This window comes from Ipomoea triloba, chromosome 2 (assembly GCF_003576645.1).
Source record: "Ipomoea triloba cultivar NCNSP0323 chromosome 2, ASM357664v1".
NCBI lineage: Eukaryota > Viridiplantae > Streptophyta > Magnoliopsida > Solanales > Convolvulaceae > Ipomoea > Ipomoea triloba.
Window position 1 is genome coordinate 19,212,215 of NC_044917.1, and position 27,378 is coordinate 19,239,592.

At 36.9% G+C, this 27,378-nt stretch overlaps 2 protein-coding genes, 1 long non-coding RNA gene and 1 pseudogene across 3 annotated transcripts; 1 reads left to right on the forward strand and 3 right to left on the reverse strand.

Annotated features, from left to right (window-relative positions):
- Window positions 1–4,551, forward strand: LOC116010246 (actin-interacting protein 1-2-like). Its single transcript, XM_031249567.1, has 6 exons — window positions 1–528; window positions 809–970; window positions 1,770–1,956; window positions 2,337–2,759; window positions 3,180–3,587; window positions 3,752–4,551. The coding sequence occupies exons 1-6, from the start codon at window positions 125–127 to the stop codon at window positions 4,007–4,009; spliced, it is 1,842 nt and encodes a 613-aa protein (XP_031105427.1). The 5' UTR covers window positions 1–124; the 3' UTR covers window positions 4,010–4,551.
- A 360-nt stretch (window positions 4,552–4,911) lies between these two features.
- LOC116010878 lies at window positions 4,912–12,540 on the reverse strand (annotated as a pseudogene).
- Window positions 12,541–15,815: 3,275 nt separating this feature from the next.
- Window positions 15,816–18,299, reverse strand: LOC116010879 (replication protein A 70 kDa DNA-binding subunit-like). The gene is made up of 9 exons (XM_031250374.1): window positions 18,150–18,299; window positions 17,765–18,023; window positions 17,585–17,681; window positions 17,379–17,506; window positions 16,978–17,065; window positions 16,763–16,898; window positions 16,410–16,682; window positions 16,070–16,300; window positions 15,816–15,992 (listed from the first exon to the last, which is right to left on the reverse strand). Exons 1-9 carry the CDS (start codon window positions 18,297–18,299, stop codon window positions 15,816–15,818), a joined length of 1,539 nt encoding a protein of 512 aa, XP_031106234.1.
- A 5,212-nt stretch (window positions 18,300–23,511) lies between these two features.
- On the reverse strand, window positions 23,512–27,009 carry LOC116011321. Its single transcript, XR_004097005.1, has 4 exons — window positions 26,322–27,009; window positions 24,042–24,143; window positions 23,730–23,777; window positions 23,512–23,573 (listed from the first exon to the last, which is right to left on the reverse strand). It is a non-coding gene; the product is annotated as an uncharacterized LOC116011321 (long non-coding RNA).
- Window positions 27,010–27,378: the final 369 nt, after the last annotated feature.

Below are 27,378 nucleotides of genomic sequence, written 5' to 3' on the forward strand. Positions count from 1 at the left end.
CCACGTCCTTCTTTCCAGCGCTGTTCTCTGAACTCTGAACATTCATTCCAATTCCAATTATTCATATTTCATAGTCATAGTGATAGTCTTCCCCTTTTTTCTCGCTATCCTATCATATCGCGCTATGCACAACATGTTAGCGAAGCTCAAGGAGACGTATGCTTGTGTCCCTTCAACGGAGCGGGGTCGGGGCATCCTCATATCGGGTGACCCGAAATCCAACTCCATCCTCTATTGCAATGGCCGATCCGTCATCATCCGCTACCTTGACCGCCCCCTCGAGGTCGCCGTCTACGCCGAGCACGCTTACCAGACCACCGTCGCCAGGTACTCCCCTAACGGCGAGTGGATCGCCTCCGCCGACGTCTCCGGCACCGTCCGGATCTGGGGCACCCACAACGATTTTGTACTCAAGAAGGAGTTCCGGGTGCTCTCCGGTCGGATCGACGATCTCCAGTGGTCCCCCGATGGGATGCGCATTGTCGCTTCCGGTGATGGCAAGGGCAAGTCCCTAGTTCGCGCCTTCATGTGAGTTGCTTTCCTAAATCCTAAATCCTAAATCCTAATTCTGAGGTTTTACTGTTTTCTTAATGATTAGCAGCTGAGCAGCCACTTCCTTTTCGGACATAAGTCTCTGCTTTGGATTAGTTCCTTGTAGACAAGATTTATCGCTCTTAAACTTAAGATTTCGAGCGAGGTTGATTGTGGAGATCATATAGCTCAAGGAGGAGCTGATTTTATTTTTTTCTCCCGCAGTTCTAACTCCTTGCGGATTAATTCTTGCATATTTAACAAATAACAATGGCAGGTGGGATTCAGGTTCAAACGTGGGAGAATTTGATGGCCACTCAAAGAGAGTTTTGAGTTGTGCATTTAAGCCGACGAGGCCTTTCCGGATTGCAACATGCGGTGAAGACTTTTTGGTGAACTTTTATGAAGGACCCCCTTTTAAGTTCAAGCTATCTCACAGGTTTCTTACCTCTTCTGTTATATCAAATCAAAGCCAATGTTGTCTCTGCCCTTTTAAACATAATCTTATTGTGTGCGAGCTCATTTAAGTTTGCAGTATATGAGTATGCTTATGCTGAAAATGTAGATTATTTGCATTGAATCTTACATTCGTTTGCTCTGATATCTATTGACTGATTGCCACCCTGTAATAAGAGAAATAAAAATTCAATCAGAAAGTTGGATGCCTGACTGCAAGGATATCATTGCAGTAGTGGCATCATGGCCCAGCTTTGGGGATGAAGGAATTGCTTTGATTTCTTATGCCTTGTCTATGGTTTCATAGAATGTTTATTACTAAGAAAAACACTTTCAACCCTATATTAGGCTTTAAGTTTAGCATTAATTGGCACAGTTTAGAGTTGATGAAAGAAATTTCTAGTAGATCAGGTTGAATTGAATATGTTTTCTTCTGGATGCTCATTTTAGAGTAGAATGTTTTAGTATACCTATGTTGATTTAATGATTTCTGTTTCAAGTAAAAAAAGAAAGGGGTGAGGGTGGGGGTGGACAAGACAGAGAAAGAAAAGAAATGCTATGGGGTAGTTTCATGATCAATCTTTTTGTTTAATTGAATATCTTAAAATATAACCAAGGGGAGCTCATGTTATTCAACAGACTCTAAGACTACTATATTTTTAGACCAACTACCGTTGTTTCTAGCTACGAGGTAGTATGATTGCACTCTAGCTGATGGAACTCATTGCTTTTTCATGCTATTTGAACTTATTACTACGTAATTATGAATTTTTATCCTGCAGGCATCATTCGAATTTTGTAAACTGCTTGCGGTTCTCTCCAGACGGTAGTAAATTAATTAGTGTCAGCTCTGACAAGAAGGGTGTACTATATGATGCCAAAACAGGGGATAAAATTGGAGAGCTGTCTTCCGAGAATGGCCATCAGGGCAGTATATATGCTGTGAGCTGGAATCCTGATAGTAAACAGGTAGTTCTGTCTCTCCTCATCCAATCTATTGTTTGTTTGTTTGTTTTGTTTTGTTTTTTTTTTTTTCAATTGTATTTCCCAAATTTTCGTCGTTTTGATGCTGAAGTTTTTTTCTCTTTGGTAAGCACTTTGACTACTCACCCTTAAGACAATAATAGTTTGTTGAAACTGTACTAATATACTTCCCTACTACTTGGTGAAACTGTATTAAGTGTTTTTAGTCACGATATTTATTTTCCCTGAATGCGCTGTTAATACCTGTTGCAATTTTTAACGACATAAATATTTGGCATCTTGATTTTTTTGGGTTTATTAGAGTTCTTAGTGCATCTTTTATTGGTTCTCAGCAACCCATACTTTTTTATGCTTGTCAAGTTCAGGTGCTAACTGTGTCAGCTGACAAGTCTGCCAAAATATGGGATATATCTGATGATGGAAATGGAAAAGTGAAGAAAACATTAACTTGTTCTGGTTCAGGTGGAGTTGAAGACATGCTAGTCGGGTGTCTATGGCAGAACGATCATCTTGTAACTGTTTCTCTTGGTGGCACTATTTCCATATTCTCTGCAAGCAATTTAGACAAAGATCCTGTTTCTTTCTCTGGACACATAAAGAATGCTAATTCATTAGCAGTACTGAATAGTGAGCCAAGAGTTATATTATCTAGCAGCTATGATGGTTTAATTGTTAAATGGCTTCAAGGCATTGGTTATTGTGGAAAATTAGAGAGGAAGGCAAATTCCCAAATCAAATATTTTGCAGCTGTTGGAGGAGAAATTGTTTCATTTGCATTCGACAATAAGGTGAGTAGAGTTCTTTAGATTGTATTTTACATCTAAATATATTTGCCTGTGTATGAAATAGTCTTTGTGAATGTTAAAATCTTCTGTTATTCAATTTTATGCTATTCTTTCTGTATTGTTAAGCTAAATCCTGTAATCAAATTTTTATATTAGGTTGAGTTTCCAGTAATTGTTTCTTAAGAGTGAGGAAAAGGAGTTGCAAATTGTTCCATAATTTATGGTAGTCAGCTTGTGTTATCAAATAGTGGAAATACTGTTAGTTATAAAATAGATTTAGATACTCAAAGCTTTGGCTATAATGAGCTTGTATAAAGAGAGTTTGCATCTTTTGAAACTCAAAAATTTATGTTCCTTAGTTTAATACATTATTTGATTTCTATCTCAGTTTAATACATTATTTTACTTCTATGTCCGAAACAGATTTGGAGAGCATCTCTAAGCGGAGATCAATGTACCAGTGAAGATAATGTTGACATTGGCAATCAACCAAAAGACTTGAGCCTTGCTCTTCATTCACCTGAACTGGCTTTAGTTGCAATCGAGACAGGAGTTGTTCTCCTTCGAGGGACACATGTGGTTTCAACCATCAACCTTGGATTTCCTGTGACAGCGTGTGTAATTTCACCTGATGGAACTGAAGTTATTGTTGGTGCTCAGAATGGTAAACTATATATATATTCTGTTACAGGCGATTCTCTCAATGAAGAGGCTGTCATTGAAAAACATAGGGGAGCTATCACTGTCATTCGTTACTCTCCAGATTTGTCCATGTTCGCCTCGGGCGATGCGAACAGAGAGGCTGTTGTCTGGGATCGTGCTTCTCGTGAGGTACTTAATGTTTATGTTTTTTTATTTTTATTTATTTATTTATTTTTTTTTTTTAAATTTTAAATTAAATGGAATTTGGTAGCATACATTACATCGTTTTAAAATCTTGAGAAGTTTTTTTTTTTTTTTTTTGAAATAAAAATCTTGAGAAACTTGTTTTGCAGGTTAAGGTTAAGAATATGTTATACCATACTGCCCGGATAAATTGCTTAGCATGGTCCCCTGACAATAGCAAGGTAGCAACTGGATCTCTAGATACCTGTGTCATTGTATATGAAGTGAGCAAGCCAGCCTCTGATAGAACTACGATCAAGGGAGCTCATTTGGGTGGGGTATATGGACTATCTTTCTTGGATGACTACAATATTGTAAGTTCGGGGGAGGATGCTTGTGTCCGCATATGGACTCTAACCCCACAATGATTGTGATTATGGTTCAAAGTGTTGAAGAATTGTTTGCAAGGTGTTCTCAGTTAGGTTGTTGTATGTTTCTTGCAATCAAGGCAGAGCCTGAAGTCTGAATGGTGGTTTCAAGAATAAGATTATATCCACATATCACCTGAGGTGTTATCTGTTTTGAGATGTTGGTGATAGTTTGAAGTTTATGAAAATGGGATTCTCACACTTTTTCCTTGATGCATCCCAACAGGTGGCCTTGCCATCTATGTATCAGTGTTCTCATCATGGCTTGAAAATTTACCGCATATTTCCAGCCTTAACTCTCTTCTTGGATCAATTATTTTGAAGAAATTTTCTCCTTTCGATCCCGTGAAGTATAAGGGTTTATGTTTTGATCTTTGATTGTATTTAAAATCACTTTTAACTTAAATCTGGTGTGATCAAATGCATCTCTTGTGCAGTATGTTTACGCTGCACTCTCACTTGTAGCTGTGGCTTCAAGTATAACATCTGTCTTTTGGCTTCTGGACAATCATTATGTATAGAAGTTTTACTGAGTAGAACTATAGAAGTGCCCACTATGCCCGGTTGTAGCTTGGAACCAGAACGTACTATTATAAGGTCGGTACTCAAGTCCTTACTCATATCGGGATCAACCTAGAGTAGTCTGGGACAATTGTTATTTCATGGACTAGGATTCATATTACATTGTGAATCCTAGTTTATAAATTATGTGCTTATAGTTAATATATTTTATATTTGTGGTTAATAATTTTTGTATTTGTAAATAAATTGAAGGCACATTAAATGGTAACTAGCAGTTGGCCCGTGCGATACACGGTATGAAAATAGATCAAATAGATCGGTGAAAATGAAATACTGCCGAAAACGAAAAGAAGATAAAATAATATTAATAATGAAATAATTTATAAATTATTAAAGACCTCTTTGTAAACTACATTAGTAGTAGAATTACAATCTTGTTTTGATTCATCACATACTAAAATCTTCAGTCCGTCTGGTTGACTAACTCTTGATGCGGCAACATATAATTGGCCATTACATATAATTGGCCATGCACAAAAACTGGTTTCTTCAGTATCAAGCCAACATTGGAAAGCGTCTGCCCTTGACTCTTGTTAATAGTCATTGCATATGACAACATAAGTGGAAATTGTCTTCTGTTGAACTTGAAAGGTAATCTCGAGTTCGAATGGGTGATAGTCATTCTAGCAATTAATACCTTAGTCCCAGCATTAGGACCTGCTAATATGATTCCTTCAACAACATGATTACCTAATCTTGTTGCCACCAACCTAGTTCCATTGCATAAACCAAGACTATGATCAATGTTCCTCATTAACATTACAAGAGACCCCACTTTCAAAGTCAGAGAATGATTTGGAAGGCCGGATGCTCTTATGGTATTTTGGAATTCTGGTGTATGCACATCAGCAAGAACTGAACTGGAACCATCGCCTTTACACGTTGTGTCAGAACTCAAATATGTCTTTCCTTCCCCCTCAGTTAAGTTAGACATATACTGGTTGACCTCATTGACCACCTCTAACGTTGGTGCTAGTATTGCACTGTTCTTAAAACAACTTCCATCACTGCTTGCACCAGTAAAGTTGGGGAAGGTACTTTTCACAATAGAGGAAATAGGATCACCATTTGACTTTAATAACAATTGACTGGGGATATTAAAATCAGCGTAACCATCAACATCTACCCCAATATTACCATCACCTATTGAAATTAGCCAATTCGCAAATTCTTCAACTTTGTCTTGATTCAATCGAGGTTCCATTGTAGTTAATCTCAAATTTTTTGTTAAACGCAACTCTACAATGTCTCCAAAGATATGAAAAATTAATTGTTGCAGAAACAATGTCCTGTCTTGAACCCTTTGGCACCACTGGTAATATTTGCCTAAAGTCCCCACCTAGAACCACTGTCTTTCCTCCAAAAGTCTTGTTTTGACTTTCATTGTTAACAAACCTTAACAAATCTCTCATTGTTTTATCCAACGCCTCAAAACAATGTTTGTGCATCATCGGTGCTTCATCCCAAATTATTAGTTTTGCACGAATGATGAGTTCAGCTAATTGACTGCCTTGATTTATATTGCACAGAATCTTCATTGACAGAGATTGGTATTGAAAACCTTGAATGTGCAGTCCTTCCACCCGGAAGAAGTAAAGATGCTATCCCACTCGATGCCACATTGATAACAATTTCGCCTTTTGCTCTAATATAAGAAGAGAGCGCACGCCACAAAAATGTCTTTCCTGTACCACCATACCCATAAACAAAAAACAGTCCACCATTGTTGGAATCAATATCATTGATAACGACATCATATATTGCTTTTTGTTCTTCTGTAAGTCTCTCCTTAAGCCGTTGACTCTCCTCGTTTTCCCTAGCACGGTCATATGCTAACTCTTCCCACAACAACCGGTTTTCCACATGAACATGACTTGCTTCATTAATTACCGGCATGTTTGAAAAATCTTTCAAAGTCTTGTTATAGACTAATAAAAGCTTTGACAATTCCATTAGCGCAAAATTCATTTTCTCTTCATCAGTTAGAAATATATCTGTAACAAAAGATAGGTCCATTAAATAAAATTTTAAAAAAAAATTAGTACATAAACCTTTAATAGTTGAAATAATAATACCTTGCAAGTTTAATAATCTCCTACGGGTATGTTGAGCATCATCAGCCAGATGTGTCCACACCTTCTCCCATACAACTTCAGGACGTGCCATTGTATTTGACAACAACAGAATAACAAACAACTTTCTTAGTGAGTGGGGAGTTGCAAAATGGCTAGCTTCCAATATTGCATCAACATATTCAGTATCATCTTGTAATAAACCCCGCGCATAACATGCCTCCTTAAAAGTATTGTACTGTACTCCATTATATGACCTTATGTCAGAAAAGGTTGTTGGGCCCCTGACTATGTTCAACAAACATCGGAGATAATATAATTCCCCAGTACCCGGTGGAACATAAAAGATACGGCCAATAGAAAAACCTCTTTTACGTGGATGCCATTGACGAATATTTTTCTTCCACACAAATTTATTGGGCATCTCAATATAGGTTAGCAATTTAGCTTCTTGGAAAGTTTTGTTTGCCTCAAACCATTGTGTGAACATGCTTTGCCCCAAAGTTTCTTTGTTCAATACTGTCTCAACATCCTCATCATCCTGAAAGAAGACCGTTTGGTTATCTGGTAAATGGAAACTAAGCCTCTCAACTGGCGGATTTCTACACTGAATCTCAAAACTTAGTAGACGCCAAGTAGCCTCAGATGCAGAAACGTATCTACAATCATAGTACATGTTGATCTCATCGACTAATTGCACACCATCTGCATTTGATGTTGTTTTATAAAATTCAGCAGTAACGCGATCATTTCCCTTGTTCACGTACTTGAATAAGTATTTGATAGATCTAGATTGATTGCACCACTCCACATTCATATGTGCCTTGTATCTCAAAAGCAAGTATCTGTTATGGGGTACCACATATCTGTTGTCCAAATGAATACCATTCTTGGTAATTGTTTTCCCATCATCCCGTCTTCTATATATTGGGTAACCATCTGCATCAAAATTTGAGTTTTCAACAAATTTTTTGGGAAAATGTTTAGAACACTGTCCATTTACCATGCATGGAGATGTCTTTCTAGCAACACCACAAGGACCATGTAACATAAACTCCTCGACTGCTTGATGGTACTCAGGATCTAATTCTTTGCTCGGGATTTCAGCGGAGATTATTGAGTCCACTGTAGTTTGACATGGAATACTTGTGTTCAAACCAAGAAAAAGAAGTATATGAGCATGAGGTAATCCCCGTTTCTGAAATTCAATTGTGTAGATCATTGTCATAACAAAAAAATAACTGTAAATTAAGAGGTTAGTACAATAATTTTTAACATAAAAAATTGAAGTGTAATTTTTTCTTACATGTTTTTACCGGACCAAATAATTGCCCTGCCTTGAATTCCTTAATTAATGAATCAAGCTTCATTTTGAAAATTCGTGCAACAATATCTAGTCTATCCTCGGCTCTCAAACCTCTTAGTTGAACATATCGTTGGATTTTCGGCCACTTTGGGTTACATGTGAATGTAATGAATAAACTTGGATACCCTATCCAACGACATATAGCCATAGCATCTTGATAATTCTGTATCATATATCTTGCACCACCCGTAAAACTTGATGGTAAAATAACTCTCTTACCTTGCGTTGAAGGGTCTATATCTCCTCTGAACAATGCATCAGACAAACCTTTGTACACTTCACAACGCAATGCCTTTTGATTGTTACGGATGAATAGTAGACGACCTGCTTCCACCATTGTGTACCCATCAACTAAAAATTGTTGTAACAATCTCCTTGCATGCAATAAGGTTGAAAGTTGACTTCGCCTTTCATGTACTTTAAAAGCAAAATACTCTCTTGGGGATATATGTTGCCTGCTACCACCCACTTCGTTAGTATTTGTACAAAATTGTATATCATCCCTATATCCATCTTCTCCAAAAGGAAACAGTAAAGGATACTGCAATGGTAAGTACGCAGGGTTGAGCTCATTAATCCTCTTAAGCAACCCTGACTTACACTCAACTATAATGTCTCGCATACCCATGTCCGGGTCTAAATCACCAACAATCAATGCAGCAACCTCGGAGACTGTAGGTAGATTATATGTCCTTGCATCTTTGGACCTCTTTCCTATTAGTCTCATCCTTATTTCAGTTCTAGGATTTTTTTGAATCTCACTTCTGGCCATTCGAAACGACTTAACCAAAACATTATGCTCATCTAAAGCTGCCTTTATATCATTAACAACCTCCATCTCTATTGGTACAACATAATGAATACTTAGTAAATCTGTTAGAATTCCGTGCACCTACACGCTCTTCGTACCAAAATAAGGCGCCGCAATGTTGGCATGAATCACACGGATCCCCAAAATCGGCATAAGTGACTACAACAAAAATATAAAACTAAATTTTTAGCAACCCTTGTTCAATAATTATTTGAATAATATATTAGTGGCAAATCTACAAATGTAATGAAAATGAAGTAAGAACTAACCAATTGATTCATTATTTGTTAAATCTTGTTCCTCCATGGCCTCGTCGAAGTCATTGTTTAAGTTTCTAAACTCCATTGTCGAAGACCTCATTGCATTGGTTATAGTACTGCTTGTACTTTGGAAGGAGGAATCTAATTTCATATATATATATTGTAAGAATGTAGGTAACAAAATTACTCTTAAAAACGAAATTTTAAGATATTTAATAATAAAAACAATAAGTAAAAAATTGTATATATGAGAAAATTAGGGTTAAATTTGAAAAGCACTATTATTTGTAATACCTCGTTCTCGATTCATATTAAGTGTCACGGTGATATCCTGCAACGGTGTCCTGTTTTTGTCCATCAAATTATTGCTCACCCTTGATGGACCTAAAATAAAGATTTCTATGTCAGATTAAAACATTTAAAAATTTGCTAACATTGGTACATAACATTTTAAATGTACTTACTAAACTTCAGTTAATACGCTCAACGGAGTAACTAAGGATGATTGAAAAACACCAAATAATTGATTTGGAGTTTGAATAGAAGATGACCGATTATGTTTTGGACCAATGACATTTTCATCTTGTATCGAATTTTCATTTTCTACATAACAAATATAAATTCAAATTAGATTTAGATATACCATGAAAAAAATACATAGCAAAATTTTAACAAAATCAAATTATTAGGTTCAGAGAAAAACTAACATACTGAAGATTTAATTAATATAACAATTTAGTAGTCACAAAAATTATAATACAACACAACAAATAATATTAATTTAACATCTATATAAATATACCTATACATACATACATGTAAATATGTATGTATATACATATATTTATGTATGTATAGGTACATATATAATTTTATATATGACAAAAGTAAATTCAAATCGAAAAGCACTATTATTTGTAATACCTCGTTCTCGATTCATATTAACTGTCACGGGGATATCCTACAACGGTGTCCTGTTTTTGTCAATCAAATTATTGCTCAACCTTGATGGACCTAAAATAAAGTATTTTATGTCAGATTAAAACATTTAAAAATTTGCTAACATTGGTACATAACATTTTAAATTTTGATAATAATCTACTAACCTTCAGTTAATACGCTCAAAATTTTGATAATAATCTACTAACCTTCAGTTAATACGCTCAACGGAGTAACTAAGGATGATTGAAAAACTCCAAATAATTGATTTGGAGTTTGAATTGAAGATAACCGATTATGTTTTGGACCAATGACATTTTCATCTTGTATCGAATTTTCATTTTCTACATAACAAATATAAATTCAAATTAGATTTAGATATACCATGAAAAAAATACATAGCAAAATTTTAACAAAATCAAATTATTAGGTTCAGAGGAAACTAACATACTAAAGATTTAATTAATATAACAATTTAGTAGTCACAAAATTTATAATACAACACAACAAACAAATTAATTTAACATCTATATAAATATACTATACATACATAATACATATAAAAATTTGCTAACATTGGTACATAACATTTTAAATTTTGATAATAATCTACTAACCTTCAGTTAATACGCTCAACGGAGTAACTAAGGATGATTGAAAAACTCCAAATAATTGATTTGGAGTTTGAATTGAAGATAACCGATTATGTTTTGGACCAATGACATTTTCATCTTGTATCGAATTTTCATTTTCTACATAACAAATATAAATTCAAATTAGATTTAGATATACCATGAAAAAAATACATAGCAAAATTTTAACAAAATCAAATTATTAGGTTCAGAGGAAAACTAACATACTAAAGATTTAATTAATATAACAATTTAGTAGTCACAAAATTTATAATACAACACAACAAACAATATTAATTTAACATCTATATAAATATACCTATACATACATACATACATATAAATAAATGTATATACATATATTTATGTATGTATAGGTACATATATAAGTTTATATATGACAAAAGTAAATTCAATTCTAAAAACACAATTATTTGTAATTTATAACAAATATAAATTCAAATTAGATTTAGATATACCATCAAAAAAATACATAGCAAAATTTTAACAAAATCAAATTATACCTATACTAAAGATTTAATTAATATAACAATTTAACAAAATGAAATTATACCTATACTAAATTAATAACCACAAAATCTATATAATATAATACAAAAACTTAGTAACAACAAAATTTATAATTTATAATACTACAAAACAAATAATCTGAATTAAATATCTATATATATAGATATATACCTATACATACGTACATACATATACATAGATATATACCTATACATACATACATACATATATAAAACCCAAAAAAAAAAGGGAAACGGGATATGTAGTAGATGGTATTCCAGAACCATCTACTACACTGTAGTTTCCATCTCCTCTTTGCTCTTTGCTCGCTGCTCTCTGATCTCAAATCTCACCTCTCTACTAAAGTTATTTGGATCATATTCCAGATCCATCTACTACGATCTATACTGTAGTTTCCATCTCCTCTTTGCTCGCTGCTCTCTGACCTCAATGTCACCTCTCTACTCAAAATCTTTGGATCATATTCCAGATCCGTCTACTACGATCTATACTCATTCTGCTCACGCCTCTCTGCTCTCTGATCTCAACTCTCACCGACCGGAATATTCAATTTCCTAACACGTAACTCTCACCAAACTACAGTTTCCTACTCCAAAAATTAGAGGCGACGGTGACCTTGATTCGGGAAACCACAGTCCTACGAAAATGGCTACTATCCTCGGGGATTCAAACTACGATGGAGTGCAAGGGTAAGATTTCTCTGTTAGAAATGAAATTTGTAGCAATAACTCAGTGTATTTAGGGTTTGTTCTAGTCGACCTCAAGTTTGGGCGAGTTAATTTTTGCTAGTTCACTATTGTTTTAATTTTTTGGAAATCTCAGTAATTCATTGAAACATTGGACGCAATCTAGTGAGTTTTTCTACTTAGGGTTTCGGAATCGAAGAAAATGTTTGTTTGTTTTAAAATTAGATTCACACTGTTTTAATCTAGAGTTCTTTGGTTGTATGCTATATGCAGATTAATGGAAGAAAACAAATAGCCCGAAAAAAGATAAGTACCTTTCATTTGATACCTTTCATTTGATATGTTTAGCTTCAATCTAAATCTGTTTACTACATTCACATTTAACCCTAACCTTAATGAGAACTTGTTATCTTTTGCAGGTGAAGAAACTCATCAAACTATAATGGAAAAAGATAAGTATTCTTTAAGCTAAAAAAAAAAGATATTTACTGAGATATTTTTTAACTACTACAACTATAAAATACATTACTGTATGTACAACTGAGATATATAGATTGAGTTACATACCTTTATTCTCTGAATGTCCTTTCCTTTTCATTCCTAGAACTGTAGATCTGGTCAATTTCTTCATGTCTTCAAGGTAGAGTATGGAGAGTGTCTTCAAGGTAGAGTATGTAGAGTGTATTATTTGAAAGTTGTTAGTGTTTCATCATAGTGGCTTTTATAAATTGTAAAGGTTCAGAGCAATTATGATTGATTTTTGCTATTACTTTGTTCATTGGAAATCCAACAGTTTTGGTGTACTAATTACTGATTTTCTATTTAATATGACTTGATACCAATGTAAAAATGATTACAAATAAATCCAGTGTACATCTTACTGCCTGTATGACCAATATATTGCATTACAACACGATTGTCACAGTTGTGCTAATACCTGTATGCACAATATACCCATCAAGACTGCCTTTTGAGTACTTTATTTAGTAATTGTGTCTTTCATTTACTTTAATTAATCGACAACATACAACTCACCTCACATGTAAACTATCATTTAAAGGGTTTCTCTTTAATTAGGCACACCATCATGGAAATCATTTGACTATAAAAGAGATATTTTAGTGTAATTGTCTTTCATTTACTTTAATTAATTGACAACATACAACTCACCTCACATGTAAACTATCATTTAAAGGGTTCTGTCTTTAATTAGGCACACCATCATTTGACTATAAAAGAGATATTTTAGTGTAATTGAAACCAACTTTCTATTGTTATGTCTAACTCTGCCTTTAATTAAGCACACCATCATGCAAATGATTTGACTATAAAGGAGGTATTTTAGTGCAATTGACACTAACTTTATATTCTCATGTTTTGACAGTCTAAATCTATGAGAATTAAGGAACATATTCTGTCCTCAACTGTGACGCTTTCAAGGAGAAGAATGTGGCTATCCAGATAAGTGTTGGTCCCAAGGGGATGGGGTACAAGTCTAGAGGGGGGGGGGTGAATAGACTTGTATAAGATTTTGCAAATCTTTTTCGACTTCTCGTGTGTATTGGACTTAGGATGTTTAGGTCCGATACCTCACAAGATGAAGACAAAGTTTTATGCGCAGCGGAAAGGTTATCCCCTTTTTAGTTAGCACGAGTTTGAGTTAGTTCGAGAGGTGCGGTTATATGCAGTGCAGTTCGAGAATTAGATCGAGAGATAAAGACAGAAAGTAAATGCGAGAGAGATTTTTAAGTGGTTCGGCCAACCTGCCTACATCCACTCTTCTTCCAGAAACTCCCTGGAAGGATTGCACTAAAACTTCCCTTTTTAGTACAATATCGAGCGCTTGAGCTTTGATCACGAAGCCCGCCTCAAGCCTCAGGTTTTTCGCCCCGCTTCTTGTTACTCCACCTATCGAGCACTTGAGCTTTGATCACCAAGCCCGCCTCAAGCCTCAGGATCTTCACAAGACAGCTCCCAGGTTACTCCGCCTCTCCTCAGGTTTTTCTCCCCGCTTCCAGTTACTCCACCTCTCGAGCACTTGAGCTTTGATCACCAAGCCCGCCTCAAGCCTCAGGATCTTCACTAGACAGCTGCCAGGTTACTCCACATCTTCTTGCTTAATCCAAAGCAAGGACCTTTGGTTGTCACAGTTGAGTGTAACAAGCTCCAATCTGACCAAAAGCTATCGTTGAATCAACTTCGATGTAGAGCTGCTTCGGTCACCTTCTAGATGTATAGCAGTTTAAGCTTTGTAACTCTCTCAAACACTAAGATGTGTTCTCTCGCTATTTGGAATATCAGGATGATATTCCAAGTTGAGCACTTGCACTTTTGAACGTTCTAAGCAGACACCTCTTAAGATTTTCGAATCGAACCAACCTCTTACGAAAAATTCCCCGTTTTTTTGAACTTGTGTCTTCACGTCCTTTTTATATGAGAGTTAAGGAATAATTCCGTTGGAGGGAAAATTATTCCGTTTGAAATTTGTCTCCCATGTTGTGTATGAGACTTGCATCTTTTCAACATTTTTCATGGAGTGGTGGTCTTGTAACTTGAACCTTTTGTTTGGTAGTGGATATTCCATAATCCACTTTCTTGAGTCCATGCTCCACTTGCTACTTTTGGTAAAAGTTACTCTTTTTAAATTCCCATTGATCCTCGTTTTAGGGAATAAGACTGACTTTGGATTAGTGCACCTTCTATCCGTTTGTTGTGGAATTCTGATGTGGCATTCACTTCTGGCACTTCCTTAATATTTTATCTCCATGATATTCTTCTTCTCCAAACTTTATTCATGCTTCCTGACCATCATTCAGCCTTTTGGAGAAATGTCAGTTTATCGAGACCAAAGTTGATGTCTCGATTGTTTGATGTCTTGATCCCCATGTATCGAGAGATCTATCTCTCGAACTCTGCTTATGTCTCGAACTGGGTTGTTGTATCGAGAGGTCCTACCTCTCGAACTATGCTTATGTCTCGAGACTTAGTTGATGTCTCGCAGACCCTTATTCTTCCAGTGTTGTCCCGTGCCTTCTTCTGATCTATCTATAGGATTACAACACGAGACTTTCTAAGATGTTCACACAAGTTTACCTTAAGCTTAAATATTTTCCGAGTTGAGCTCAAGTTACCCGGTTGTATTTTCGCTCTTAGTTTACTTGTCGAACTTACATTGATTCCTATCTTTCGAGACTTAGGGGATTCTAAAATACATTTTGGTATCATCAAAACTTAATACATTATGTTCCTAACAATAAGCATACTTTCTATTCATCTTTAAAATATTGCATCAATTACATTTTTAGAACATGATAAAAACTGTAAATAAACAAAAGTGTAAATCTATCCATAACTATAACAATATCTATGTGTAGTTACAATGGCTGCCTACTGAATATTGATTATAGATGTGCCTAGTGCAATTTTTTTTACTTCTGCTCCAGTTGTTTGCCTTCTGCTTCAATTATTTGCCTTCTGCTACAACTTGAGTTCAATAATTGCCTTCAAAACCAATTATTTTTTCACTTCTGCTCCAATTGTTTGCCTTCTGCTGCAATTATCTGCCTGCTACTCCAATTATTTGCCTGCTGCTACAATTATTCGCCTGCTGCTACAACTTAATCGTCAAGTACCTGAAAATCACAAATCTATACAAAAAATAACACTAAGCAGTATACTTTCTGCTTACTTAGATAAATTCACATTCATTAATGCAAGTAATTGTAGGCAAGATCAGAAAACATTAGCATAGTGAAATACAAAAACAAATAGATTGTTAACCCTAAACTATTAGGGTTACAAATTCAAGGGCCCAAACAGATTGTCCAAAAACCACATACTAATCCAACATCAACACTGTCATATTGTCCAAACACAGATTGTCCAAAGTACTCAATGTTCATCACCCTATTCTTTCTCATTCTCCATTTTCACTACAACCTCTTTCTTTTTCATTGATGGTTGTATACTTGAGAATTCATCCAGCAGACTTCGCTTCACTGCTTCGGTTTCATTCCCAGCTTCATCCTGCTTTCCAGGAGTAGCAGCAATAGGACTTTCTGTAGGATAATCTGAAAAAAAACCCTGAACAGATAACAAATAAGCATATACTGCTAGTGAAACTTAAAAGGCTATTTGACTGAAATAATCTATATAAATACCTCATTTGTGTCAGAATCATCCTGTGTTAGTTGTAGCTTGGAAGAAAATTCATCATCGTTATGCTGGATTAGCCCAGGACAGTAGGTTTCAAACATTTCAGGAAAGTGTTTGACTTGCAGTACTGGAACTGCATTATCGAGGTTATCAAATGTTTCACTTTTCACAGAAATCTTAAAAAACAGACCTCTCCCTTTTAAATTCCTGATGTCTTTAGGAACCTTTGTCGTTACCTAAAACATAAAAAAAAAAGACCATTAGTGGTTAAGGCATTTTACTAATCTATTATATAGACATCTAAGTTAAGTTCAAAATCAGGGAACTCATAGATGGCTGCATAGCCTTCAATTCATCTGCCTTTAAACACAACAACTCAAGAACATCACGGTCCCATAAAAGGAGTGGAGCTGTCCCATTAACATCAACCACACGAATTTTAAGCTTATATCTTAGGGTACCTTTAACAAACCGACCACCACATTTGCCACAATCATACATTCCAGAGTTGAGTTCCAACTTCTTATTACAATTTGGTTTAGGGCAAGAGTCGTAATACCAATCATTGGGATCAGACTCAATACCTATAATCTTGCATGGTACCAAAAAATCACCAATCTGCCATGAAAAAAAATAGATTTCTAATTCAATATGTTTTAAAAGTACATAACTACACTGGATTATTAAGAAATAGATACATCTCTTTTAGAAAAGATCTCAGATAATGTTGTGATCTGCATTTTTGTACTGCTTTCCACTCCACTTGTAGTACCATAACTGGAAGTAGAATTCGATGTAATGCTCTTCAAAGGCGTTTGCTGCTGCATAGATAGACTGAATACACAAATATGAATCTGCTGTTCTCAGGTTTTAGAGATATGTAACATTGATATGTTAAAGAAATGCATCATACCTATTTCTGAATTCAACAAACTCCAAAGTGTTTTGGTTGAATAGCAATTTTGTAGCATCATAAGAACTGCAAATTTTTACTTCTCCAGCTACACAAATATAAATTACAAAATTACAAAATCATAAGGATTAACAAATACTCACGTATTGCAGGAACAGAAGAGTACAATACTGGAAATGAGTTCTCTGATTGCAGGAACAGAAAATTCACAAAGAAACTGAGGTAAGAACTTAGATAAGGAACAAACTATTATCTACTAAAATTCTCAGATTCACTATAGTCTGTTTACACTACTGCAGATACTCAAGAAGAAAGAGGTAGATATTCCAGCAACACAAAGCTCTTAAGGAAGACATTAAAAAAGCACTATCAAGGTAACTGTTATGTAAAATTACACTTACATTTTTCGACCAGCTTAATCCGACCCATCTGAATTAGAACAACCACTGGATCCAAAAGATCACTTTTAAAAAAAGGCTTCACTTTCTCTACATGGTCATCCCAGACAGTGCATTTCACTTGATTACCCCTGCATGAATTTTTTTTAAAAAATTGATGCATATTTTCAATCTGTAAAATAAAACATTTGAGGTTTGTGTAAACTTACTTCAAATCTTCAATCACAAAATCTATCAACCGAGAGGGTCTCCCATTAATCATCTTCTCCAATGGAGAGTATATTTCAACTACACGGCCAATGACATCTAGAAAAATAAAAGAAGTATTAGATCAGTAGTATTTAGTACTGCCTCAAAACCATGAAAAAATTGAATATTTTCTAACTTACCAACCAAAATATTTGCATCCAGTGTGTTCAGAACTTCAAATGGCTTTAGTCTATACATATACCTTGGAAAATCACACCCTTTATAAGGTTTGACCAATGTTTCAGAAAAAACTTTCATCATGTACTCTCCTTCACATGTCTTATAGCAATACCAATGAGCAACTACCAAAATTTTTTTTATGCAGTACACATTTCCCTCTACAAAATCATTCTTCGGAGAAACACTCTTTCCTGGAATATGCAGGTGAATGTAGGAACCCTATAAATACAAAACAAAATACTGTATATTAAATAAACATTATAGCAATGTTTGTACTGCATTTTTTAAAATTTTTTACAATTTACAATTTACAATGTTTTAGACATCAAAAAAATAATAGATTACCGCTTCATCATGGAAGACACACTCTCTGCTCTTGATTTGATCTCTTCCTCTACTGTACCAAACATTGTAGGTGCGCACGGCCCTCAATCTGATTGCAACTGAAGTATGGTCCTTATCCAACTCTTCAACTAATACATACATCGGAGCCATAGAGTTTATGAAAATAGAATAGATTTGTAGCTTTGCTTGTAAATTTCGAGCTGATCATCTCTGTTGTGTATATATTGGTAGCCCTAGGGTTATGTAATTATAATGGGTTGTATCCGAAGAGTCACGCCTGTCATTGGAAAGCCAAAGAGTTGTATCCATAAATAACTTAGGTTCAAATTTAAAATGTAACCAAATGATTCAATACAGAACACAGCCGCAATAAAATTAATGTTCTCGGTTTCCCATGAAATTGGCCAAAACGGCGTAGTTTCCATTGGGCGGGAAACTGAAGATTTTTTTATTTACCAAAAACTTGTCTCTTTATATATATATAGATTATAGGCACAAAATATGATAATTACAAACACAATATATAATATGTTAACTATAGACACATAAAATGTTGGTTAATATGTTATGTGTTTGCATTAACAATTTATATGTATGTAGTTATAATGTTACGTGTCTATAATTATATGTGATCTACCTTCAATCAGGGGTGAGCGCGGGGTGGATTTGAGAAAAATCGTCACCCAATCCGCTAAAGGCGGATTTGAAAAATCTTTTTTGCATCCGCAAAGGGTGCGGATCCTATCCGCTAATAGCATATTAGGTGCGGATCAAATGACAGATTTTAAGTTTAAAAAATAAAATAATTTATAATACAAGATTTCAAACATTAAAAAATCAAAAATCAAAATAATGTACAATCCTTAATCATTAATACATTCGACATGACAATAGTGGAGGAGATACTCTAGGTGGATGAAACTCAGCCACCACAGCCAACGTACAAGTAGAGATTTAGAGGATTCTTGCAGAACAATACAGAAGAAGACGAGCTCTCGGAAGAAAAAGCCTCTAATGACCCAGATTGCCCAAGAATCATTGTTAGCGCTGTCAAAGTGGGTCAAAGTCTGCGGCCCTGTGGTGGGGCGGGTTAGAGCTACAAAAAAATGGCCCGCGAAAACACGGGCCTAAACGGGCTTGGCCCGTAGCCCGCGGGCCAAACCCTTTTTATAAAAAAAAATGATTTATATATATAAATAAACTTGTGTACTGTGTTCGCATGTGAACACAGTACACTAAGATTATATAAGGTTATATATATAATCTTAGTGTGCGAACACAGTACACTAATTTTTTTTATATATAATTATATATATATATATTAATTTATTTATTTTATCTATTTATATTTAAAAGTTAAATTTTTTTTTAAAAGCTCGCGGGCCGGCCCGCGGGGACCGTCAACCCGCGTGGGGCGGGCTGGGGTTGCATGAACCCTAGCCCGCAGGCTTAGCGGGTTAGCCCGCAAAAGCCTGCTAAAAATTAGGCCCGTGGTGGGGCGGGCCTAATGGGGTGGGCCGGCCCGCTTTGACAGTACCAATTATTGTAACAAGCAAGGAAAAGAGAAAGCTTAGGTGCTCATGGCGTCGAACTTTAAACATTCAAATCTTTGGTATGACAGTAGGGTATAACTACCTGCTCTAAGCAATGTGGCGTCCAGAAAGCCCCATGGAGCTTAATGATCTTGAACATGACTACTTTTTGGCCAAGTTCGATTCAAAACGTGACTATGGTTATGCTAGGTTCGAGGGCCCATGGAATGTTCGAGACCACTACGTTATTGTCCAATAATGGATGCCGAACTTCGATCCTCGAACGAATACAATGGAGAAACTTCTAGTATGGATTCGATTACCCGAACTTCCAATTGAATATTTTGAAGACGATTTCTTGATGAAGATAGGCCGGAAGATTGGTCGAGCGGTTAAGATTGATGATACTACGAGCTTGGCCTCCAAGGGAAAATTTGCTTGAATCTGCATAGAGGTGGATATGACTAAGCCTCTACTATCAAAGTTAAACTTGAACGAAAAGATCTGCCTGATAGAATATGAAGGTATACACCTGGTGTGCTTCAAATGTGGCAAGTATGGCTACAGAAGGGACCAATGCAGAAAAGAGCCTATGCCTCCTAACGATGAAATGGTCATTCAGAGGGAGGCTGGAATGAACTCTGAGCCGATTGAAGTGGGAGATTATGCACTAGTGCTACTCAAGAAGCCTGTACATGAAGACCCTCCATCAAAAGAAAAATTTTGGATCGTGGATGTTGGTTAAAGGCAAAAACATAAGGAGCCTGAAGAAGAGTGGCAGCGGGAACGATCATCGACAATCGGATGCAAACCTACCAAAAGAAGTAAACATAGCCATGGTTTATAATAATAAGCTGTTTAACTCCAGGTTTGCACCCCTTGATGGAATGGGGGATGTTTTGCCAATGGAAGACATAGGAGACCAACCTCTGAACACTGATTGCGAGAAGGCAGTTGTAGACAACGGAAACCACAAGAATGTGGACCAACCAAGCCCACCAGGATAAGCCCGGAAACAGCTTAGAGAACAACGATCACCTCGATTCACAAACCACGGAGGTAGAGGAGGAAAACCAATTGTTTTAAGGAGAGCTGCTGCAGAAGATGAACACGTGGTAGTTAGGGGCTCATCAAGAGCACAAGCCCCCACCAGCATTGTAATGAGTCATTGGAACGACGAACAAGATCCATCGTCACCAATGGTTTATCAAACTCCAATCCTTAACATTTCACTGGATGAGGGATTAGATTTCTTTGACTGCACTAATCCTTCAAACGATGCTATGGACGGGGATGTGAGAACTGCAGATCAGCTGGGCGTGCTTGCGGATTCTTGCATGCATGCTTGCGTTTGTTTTCAATTGTTTTTTATTATGAACTTGCTTGTTTGGAATTCCCAGGGGCGGTCTGTGACACCCCAACTTTTCACAAGCTGAGATAGCTAAAACTTTAACACAAAGCTGCCTATCTCAACTATCAACACAACATAGCGGAAGCGATTTATAGCCTAAGCGGTATCATGCCACACCTAGGTAACACACAGCCTAGATGCACAGGCTAACAAAAACTGAACTGTATAGTATATAAATCCTCAAACATGTCCAAAAGATCCAAAATCTAAAACACAAGAGTATATAGAATCTCATATTGGTACACAGGCCCAAAACATAAGTCTAAAACATAACAAACTAATCTAAGCCGCCTCATACGGATATATCTCTATCGCGCTCACGCTTAGACTTATTGCATACCTGGAAAACATACAAGAAACCATTAGCAAAAGACTGCTAAGCAACTACCATTCACACCCGCAAGGAAGTATAGATATATAGTAAGTTTTTAAATAGGTTTACACACCCATATAGAATATACACACCAACGAACTGTCGATATTTAAAATCGGATACTCAACAACAACAAGCTGAAAGAATATATAAACCAAGACTTCTCATCAATACCAATATCCAACCGAATCACAAACTCAACCGAATACTCATAAGGAACAACCAAACCAGAATATATCAAAGAATAACCAATAATCAACAAGATACAATACAACTCAAGAGTCAACAAAGAACCGAACAGACCTCAACCCAAGGATAAACACCAAAACCTTAACTTCCAACCCAAGTACCAACTCTCACACCAATCACCAAGCCCGAAGTTAGTTCACAGGGGTAAAAACCCAATCACAGGGGCGAAAGCCCAGTCACAGGGGTATAAACCCAATCACAGGGGCAAAAGCCCAATCACAGGGACGAAAGTCCAATCACAGGGGTAAAAACCCAATCACAGGGACCGAAGTCCGATCACAGAGGCAAAAGCCCAAGTTAGTTCCACCGTTAGTTCATCCCCAAACAGCCCAAGAGATACTCAAAGATCCACCACTCCATATCCAACCTCAAACTCATCCTAAGAACAAAACACTCACAGTGTTCATCTCAGATTATGAACACAACAAACACTCAGGAAAAATAACCAAGGATTCAACCAACCAATACATCAAGATGATGAATCAAGAGACATGAATAAGTGCTCAAGAACCAAGGAAAAATACTCAGCATAATATCCCAACAAGTTCCAGAAACAAGGGTGAAACAACAAGACAACAGAACAACAAAATAACTACTGGAAACAGAAATCCAGAAGACCCAACTGATCAACCTGGCGGAACCACCTTCTCCGCCACACACGTCCGCCTCAACTGGCGGCACTCCCCAATGGATCACCCTAGTCCGCCGCCCTCTTCCGCCAGAAGGGGCGGGGCTGCCCAGCGGATCGCCCTCCTCCGTCACTCCCTTCCTCCGTTGTTCTTGCGGACCACTTAGGCGGGACACATTATACCACCTAACCTTACCGCAAGAGCAACTCCAAACCACACCCAGACCAGAACAGACAGAAGACGCAAAGTTCATTCCCAGAATACGAAAATAGGCTCAGATTACTCAGATTACAACTCCCAGAAGCCAAATAAACAAGGAATCCATACCAATAAATATCCATAAACATCTATATGCAAGGGATCAAGAACACAAGTTCATAATCCATCAAAAGTGACTTCACAGACAACAACAAATAGGCTAATAGCAAAGAAATACTCAGGATTCCCAATACTCCAAATAATATTCATAGATTAAGAGGGTAAAATAGATTTTAGTGGACATGCTGGTTACCTCTTGAAGCTCATTAATCCAAAGCAACACCAACTCTACTCATAAGCTAGGTCCATAATCACGAACCTGAGAATTAATATAATCTAACACCGTCACTAACTACTAATAACAATGATATTAACGTTCCTAGTCGGTCCATTATAATCATCACCCGGGATCCATAATTATTCACTATCGGACTCACTACAAGAAATATCGCATTCGCGACGGAACAATTCCGTCGCAAAACAGCCAAATTCCGTTGCGAAACAGGTTTCGCGACGGAATTACGACAGAATTCGTTTCCGTCGTCTATCAGCTCGTCGTATCTCCATTCGCGACGGAAAATTTCCGTCGCGAAATATGGCGACGGAATAGCGACGGAATAATTCCGTCGCAATTCCCTCGCAATTTGGCAATGAAATATTAAAAAAAAAAATCAGGGTATCCGCGACTGTTCTTTGTACAACAGTCGCGGATACCTTTTAAAAAATTAAAAAAAAAAAAAAATAAAAACAACAACAACATCAACAACAACAACAACAATATTGCTCTTTGCACACTGCAACTCTCATACAAACACTATGAAATTACAATTCCAAAAAATTACAGTAGTTCACTCAAACTAAAAAATAATGCCAGGTTTGCAATTACAGGTTTGCAATGCTAATAAAAATACTCCTACTATTGCTACTACAGATATCCCAGCTCTGGCCACAGTTGACAGTCTTGACTATATACTGGAACAAATAGCATTATAATATTCAAAATAATATACTGGAAAGTGGAAACTTGAAAGTAAGCCTAATATGCAAACTAACAATGAATTATAGGATTTATAGCATTATACTAGAAACTGTAGTGTGTACTAGAACAAATATCATTATGAAAATTACCTGGGAGGCTATGAATACTTTGAGTCTTGAAATTTTGGAACCTGGACTCTGGGGAAACACACAACAAGCAGCAAGGTTAAATCAATTTCACAAGCCTTAGTAGAAGTTAAATTGGTTGTCACTGAAAACTATTACTGAGCCTTTTTCCTTTCAACATGCACATAGCCATCACTAGAGTCTTGAATTTCAGAAGCTTATAAAAAGTAATATCTATTGTTATATCAAGCTTGTTGTATGTTAAAACATGTAGACTACATAAGTGTGTGCATACACAGAAGTCAACATGTATAAAAAAGGTTTATCACACTCAACCTGGATTGTATACCAACATCTATACCAAATCGGTTAAAATAGGATCCAATCCCGAGTCTTGATCAGCATGCGTTGCTTTCACAAACTGTTTCTCCTCAAGCCCTGTGAAATTAGAAGCACAGCAAAAAAAAATATTGGCATAAGTAATCAACTGACAACAAGAACAACATAATTACTAAGTGCATGTGCATCAAAGATTTCAAGATTTCAGTTCAAAGAAATACATACTCTCATATCAATACACTAGATAACTAATCAAGCTGATTGATAAAGCCAATTCACTTAACTAGGAAAAGATTGGTGCTTGTCTCACTTGACAAGAGTAACACATCAAACAATAAGAGCAATTACTATTTGTTTACGAAACTAAATTTCTATGGGGTTCTTACAAGCTCATTAAAGACTTAGTAATGTAACAGTTGTATACATATATCAATTGAAGACTGTAAATATACATTTAAGGTATGGAGAAATAAATTATTCAAGCCCAATTAAAATTCAAATATATGGAGAAATAAATTATTCAAGCCCAATTAAAATTCAAATATAACTGAGTCAAACCTGAACAAAATTGATGAGCAAACCAATACTCAGACACAACTCCAGTCTAGGACTCTAGGTTATTAACAAGTTGACACAAGAAGACTCAAATAACTAACCGGTTATTAACAAGTTGACACAAGAAGACTCAAATAACTAACCAAACTACCCCTAATCTTCCAATCTAGGTTAAACGAGTCAATGCCAAACCAACTTGGAGAATAACCCAAGCCTCAAATATAACACAAATCTTGGTAACTAACAAGATTACATGAGAATAACCAACCAAGCAACTCCTGGTCATCCCAGGCTTGAACTGCTAAAGATAAAGAAAGTGCTTGAACTGCTAAGATAAAAACTAACAAAGTATTATCACACACAGAGATATCCTCAACTTCATTATCCCACACTATCAAAATGAAACCTAATATTAAAATGTTTAGATGATCCAAAAAATATCTATTAGTTTCCATATACACAACCTACAAGCTCAGACAACAAATCCCAGTTAAATACATAGTTTTCCCACAAAATTTAAACAAAATCAAATACCAACTCAAATAAAAATTAAACAAATTAAATAGCAAAGAGTATTGAAGACAGATTGTATAAGATATTGAGGATATTGAAGAAAATTGCAGGTACCAGAACAAGAGGGCGAGACAGGACTCTGGAGGGCTGGAGGTGTTGACTGAGAGTGCGAGAGGCGAGTTCGGCGATGGGCGACGGGCGTGACTGCGTGGCGAGACCGCGTCTGTAGAGGCGGAGACGGTGGCAAAAGCGGACTGTAGAGGCGGAGGCAGACTGGAGGAGGCAGAGCACAGAGCGGCAGAGGGGAGAGGGAAGAGGCGGTGGAGAGAACTTCAACGGCGATGCTAGGACGAAGGCGGTGGCTGGTCGACGACGGCGAGGGCGAGTGCGACTGCGACGGGGGGCGACGACTGGATCGATCGATTGCAGTGGATTCGGCGATGGCTGCTACCTGCTGGGACGGTGGTGACGCTGGGACGAAGGCGGCAGCTGGTCGACGACGGCGGCGGCGATGGTCTTCGGCGGAGATGTGTTGCGGCTGGAGGAAAATGGAGGTATTTTGTTCCAATGGATGAATGGAATGCGGCTGTGAAGGAGATGAATCTGATTTAGGGTTTTTTCTTTTTTAATAATATGCTTTAAAAAAAACACAAAAAACACAAAACAAAAAACAAAAAACGACGTCGTCTATCGTCTTGGTCGAATGGTCGTAATGTATTTGCGAGTGTTCATTTTAGCAAAGGAAACAGTTCCGTCGCCACTTCCGTCGCTATTTTGCGATGGAAATTGAATCCATCGCTATTTCCGTCGTTATTTAGCAATGGAAATTTATTCGGTCGCAAATTCCGTCGCGATATTTTTGCCGCCATGTTTTCGCGGAATTTTTTTCCTATTTGCGCCAAGAATCGCGACGGAAAATACTTCCGTCGCAATTCTGTCGTTGATTAGCGACGGAATTATGTTTTGTCGCAATTCCGTTGCTAAATCGCGACGGAATTGTTTCCGTCACGAATCACGCATTTTCTTGTAGTGACTATAGCACCTATCATGCATTAGTAAGGGTCATAACTACCTAAACTATAATATTTAAGCATAGGAACATGATCACTGAATAATAACAACCTAATAATATAGTTACTAATCCATAATAATCTTAATCATCAACAAATACGTACTAATAGGCCAAATTAAGACTTAATAAGGAATTACCTTAAAATCAATATGCTATAAGGTTCGAACTCTTGCCCTCTAACTCAATGCACCACTACCATACCACCAAGCCACACCGTTCCTTTCTGTTATAACACGCAAACGACAATACAAGACCAGACACCGCCCGCCGAACTCCATTGCCGAACCACCGTGGCCACCATCAACGATCAAGGCCTCTAATGCCACCACCTAGACGCCGAAGGAAGAGGACTCGCTCCCATTGCTGCTTCTGACCGCCGCTACTGCCCACGCTTGGACGGAGAACCCGCCGCCAAGAAGTGGAAGAAGACGCCACCCAAGAAGTCGACGAGTGAGGATCGCCGCTGCTCAGCATCGCCCGTCGCCTTCTTCGATACACTCTGCTCGCGAGAATGGGAACGGGGGAGGTAGACCACCGCCCTGTTGCTGATAGCTCTCGCCGGACTTCATCAAAACAGGGGAGGCTGCCGGCTGGTATTTCCACACAAAGCGAGGGAGGGAAATACCGCTACATTGCTTCGCTGGTCTTCGTCTGCTGCCGCTGAACGAGAAGAAGATGGAAGCTTTGGCTCACCCTCGGAGCTTCCCGCCGCTGCCATTCGCCGGAGAAGGATGGTGATGCCGGAAGGAGGAGCTGTTGGCCGGAGGTCTCCATTGTTGTTTGTTGGCCGGTGGTCTATCGAGAAAGAGGCGAGAGAGGTAAAGAATGAAGCAGAGGGATGTTTAGGCTGCCATACGTAGAATCATATACTATATTTAGTAGGCTAGGTTTCCAAGAATAGAATGGGCTATATTAGGGTGGTTGGATCAATTTAGAAGTTGGGTCAAACATAGTTACAATATAATTATATTGGATCTTAGGATAGTTTATTGGATCCATAGCTTTATAATAAAAATAATATAGTATGGGCTTAGAATATTTAAGTGCTCAAATAATAATTGTAGAAATAGTTTGTCTATAGCCCATAGAAAAACAGTTATATATATAACCATCATACTACCATAATTAATAATAAGGAAATAGTCCTTTATTTTAAATATTTTTATTTAAAATAGTGGTAGGAAAATACGGGGT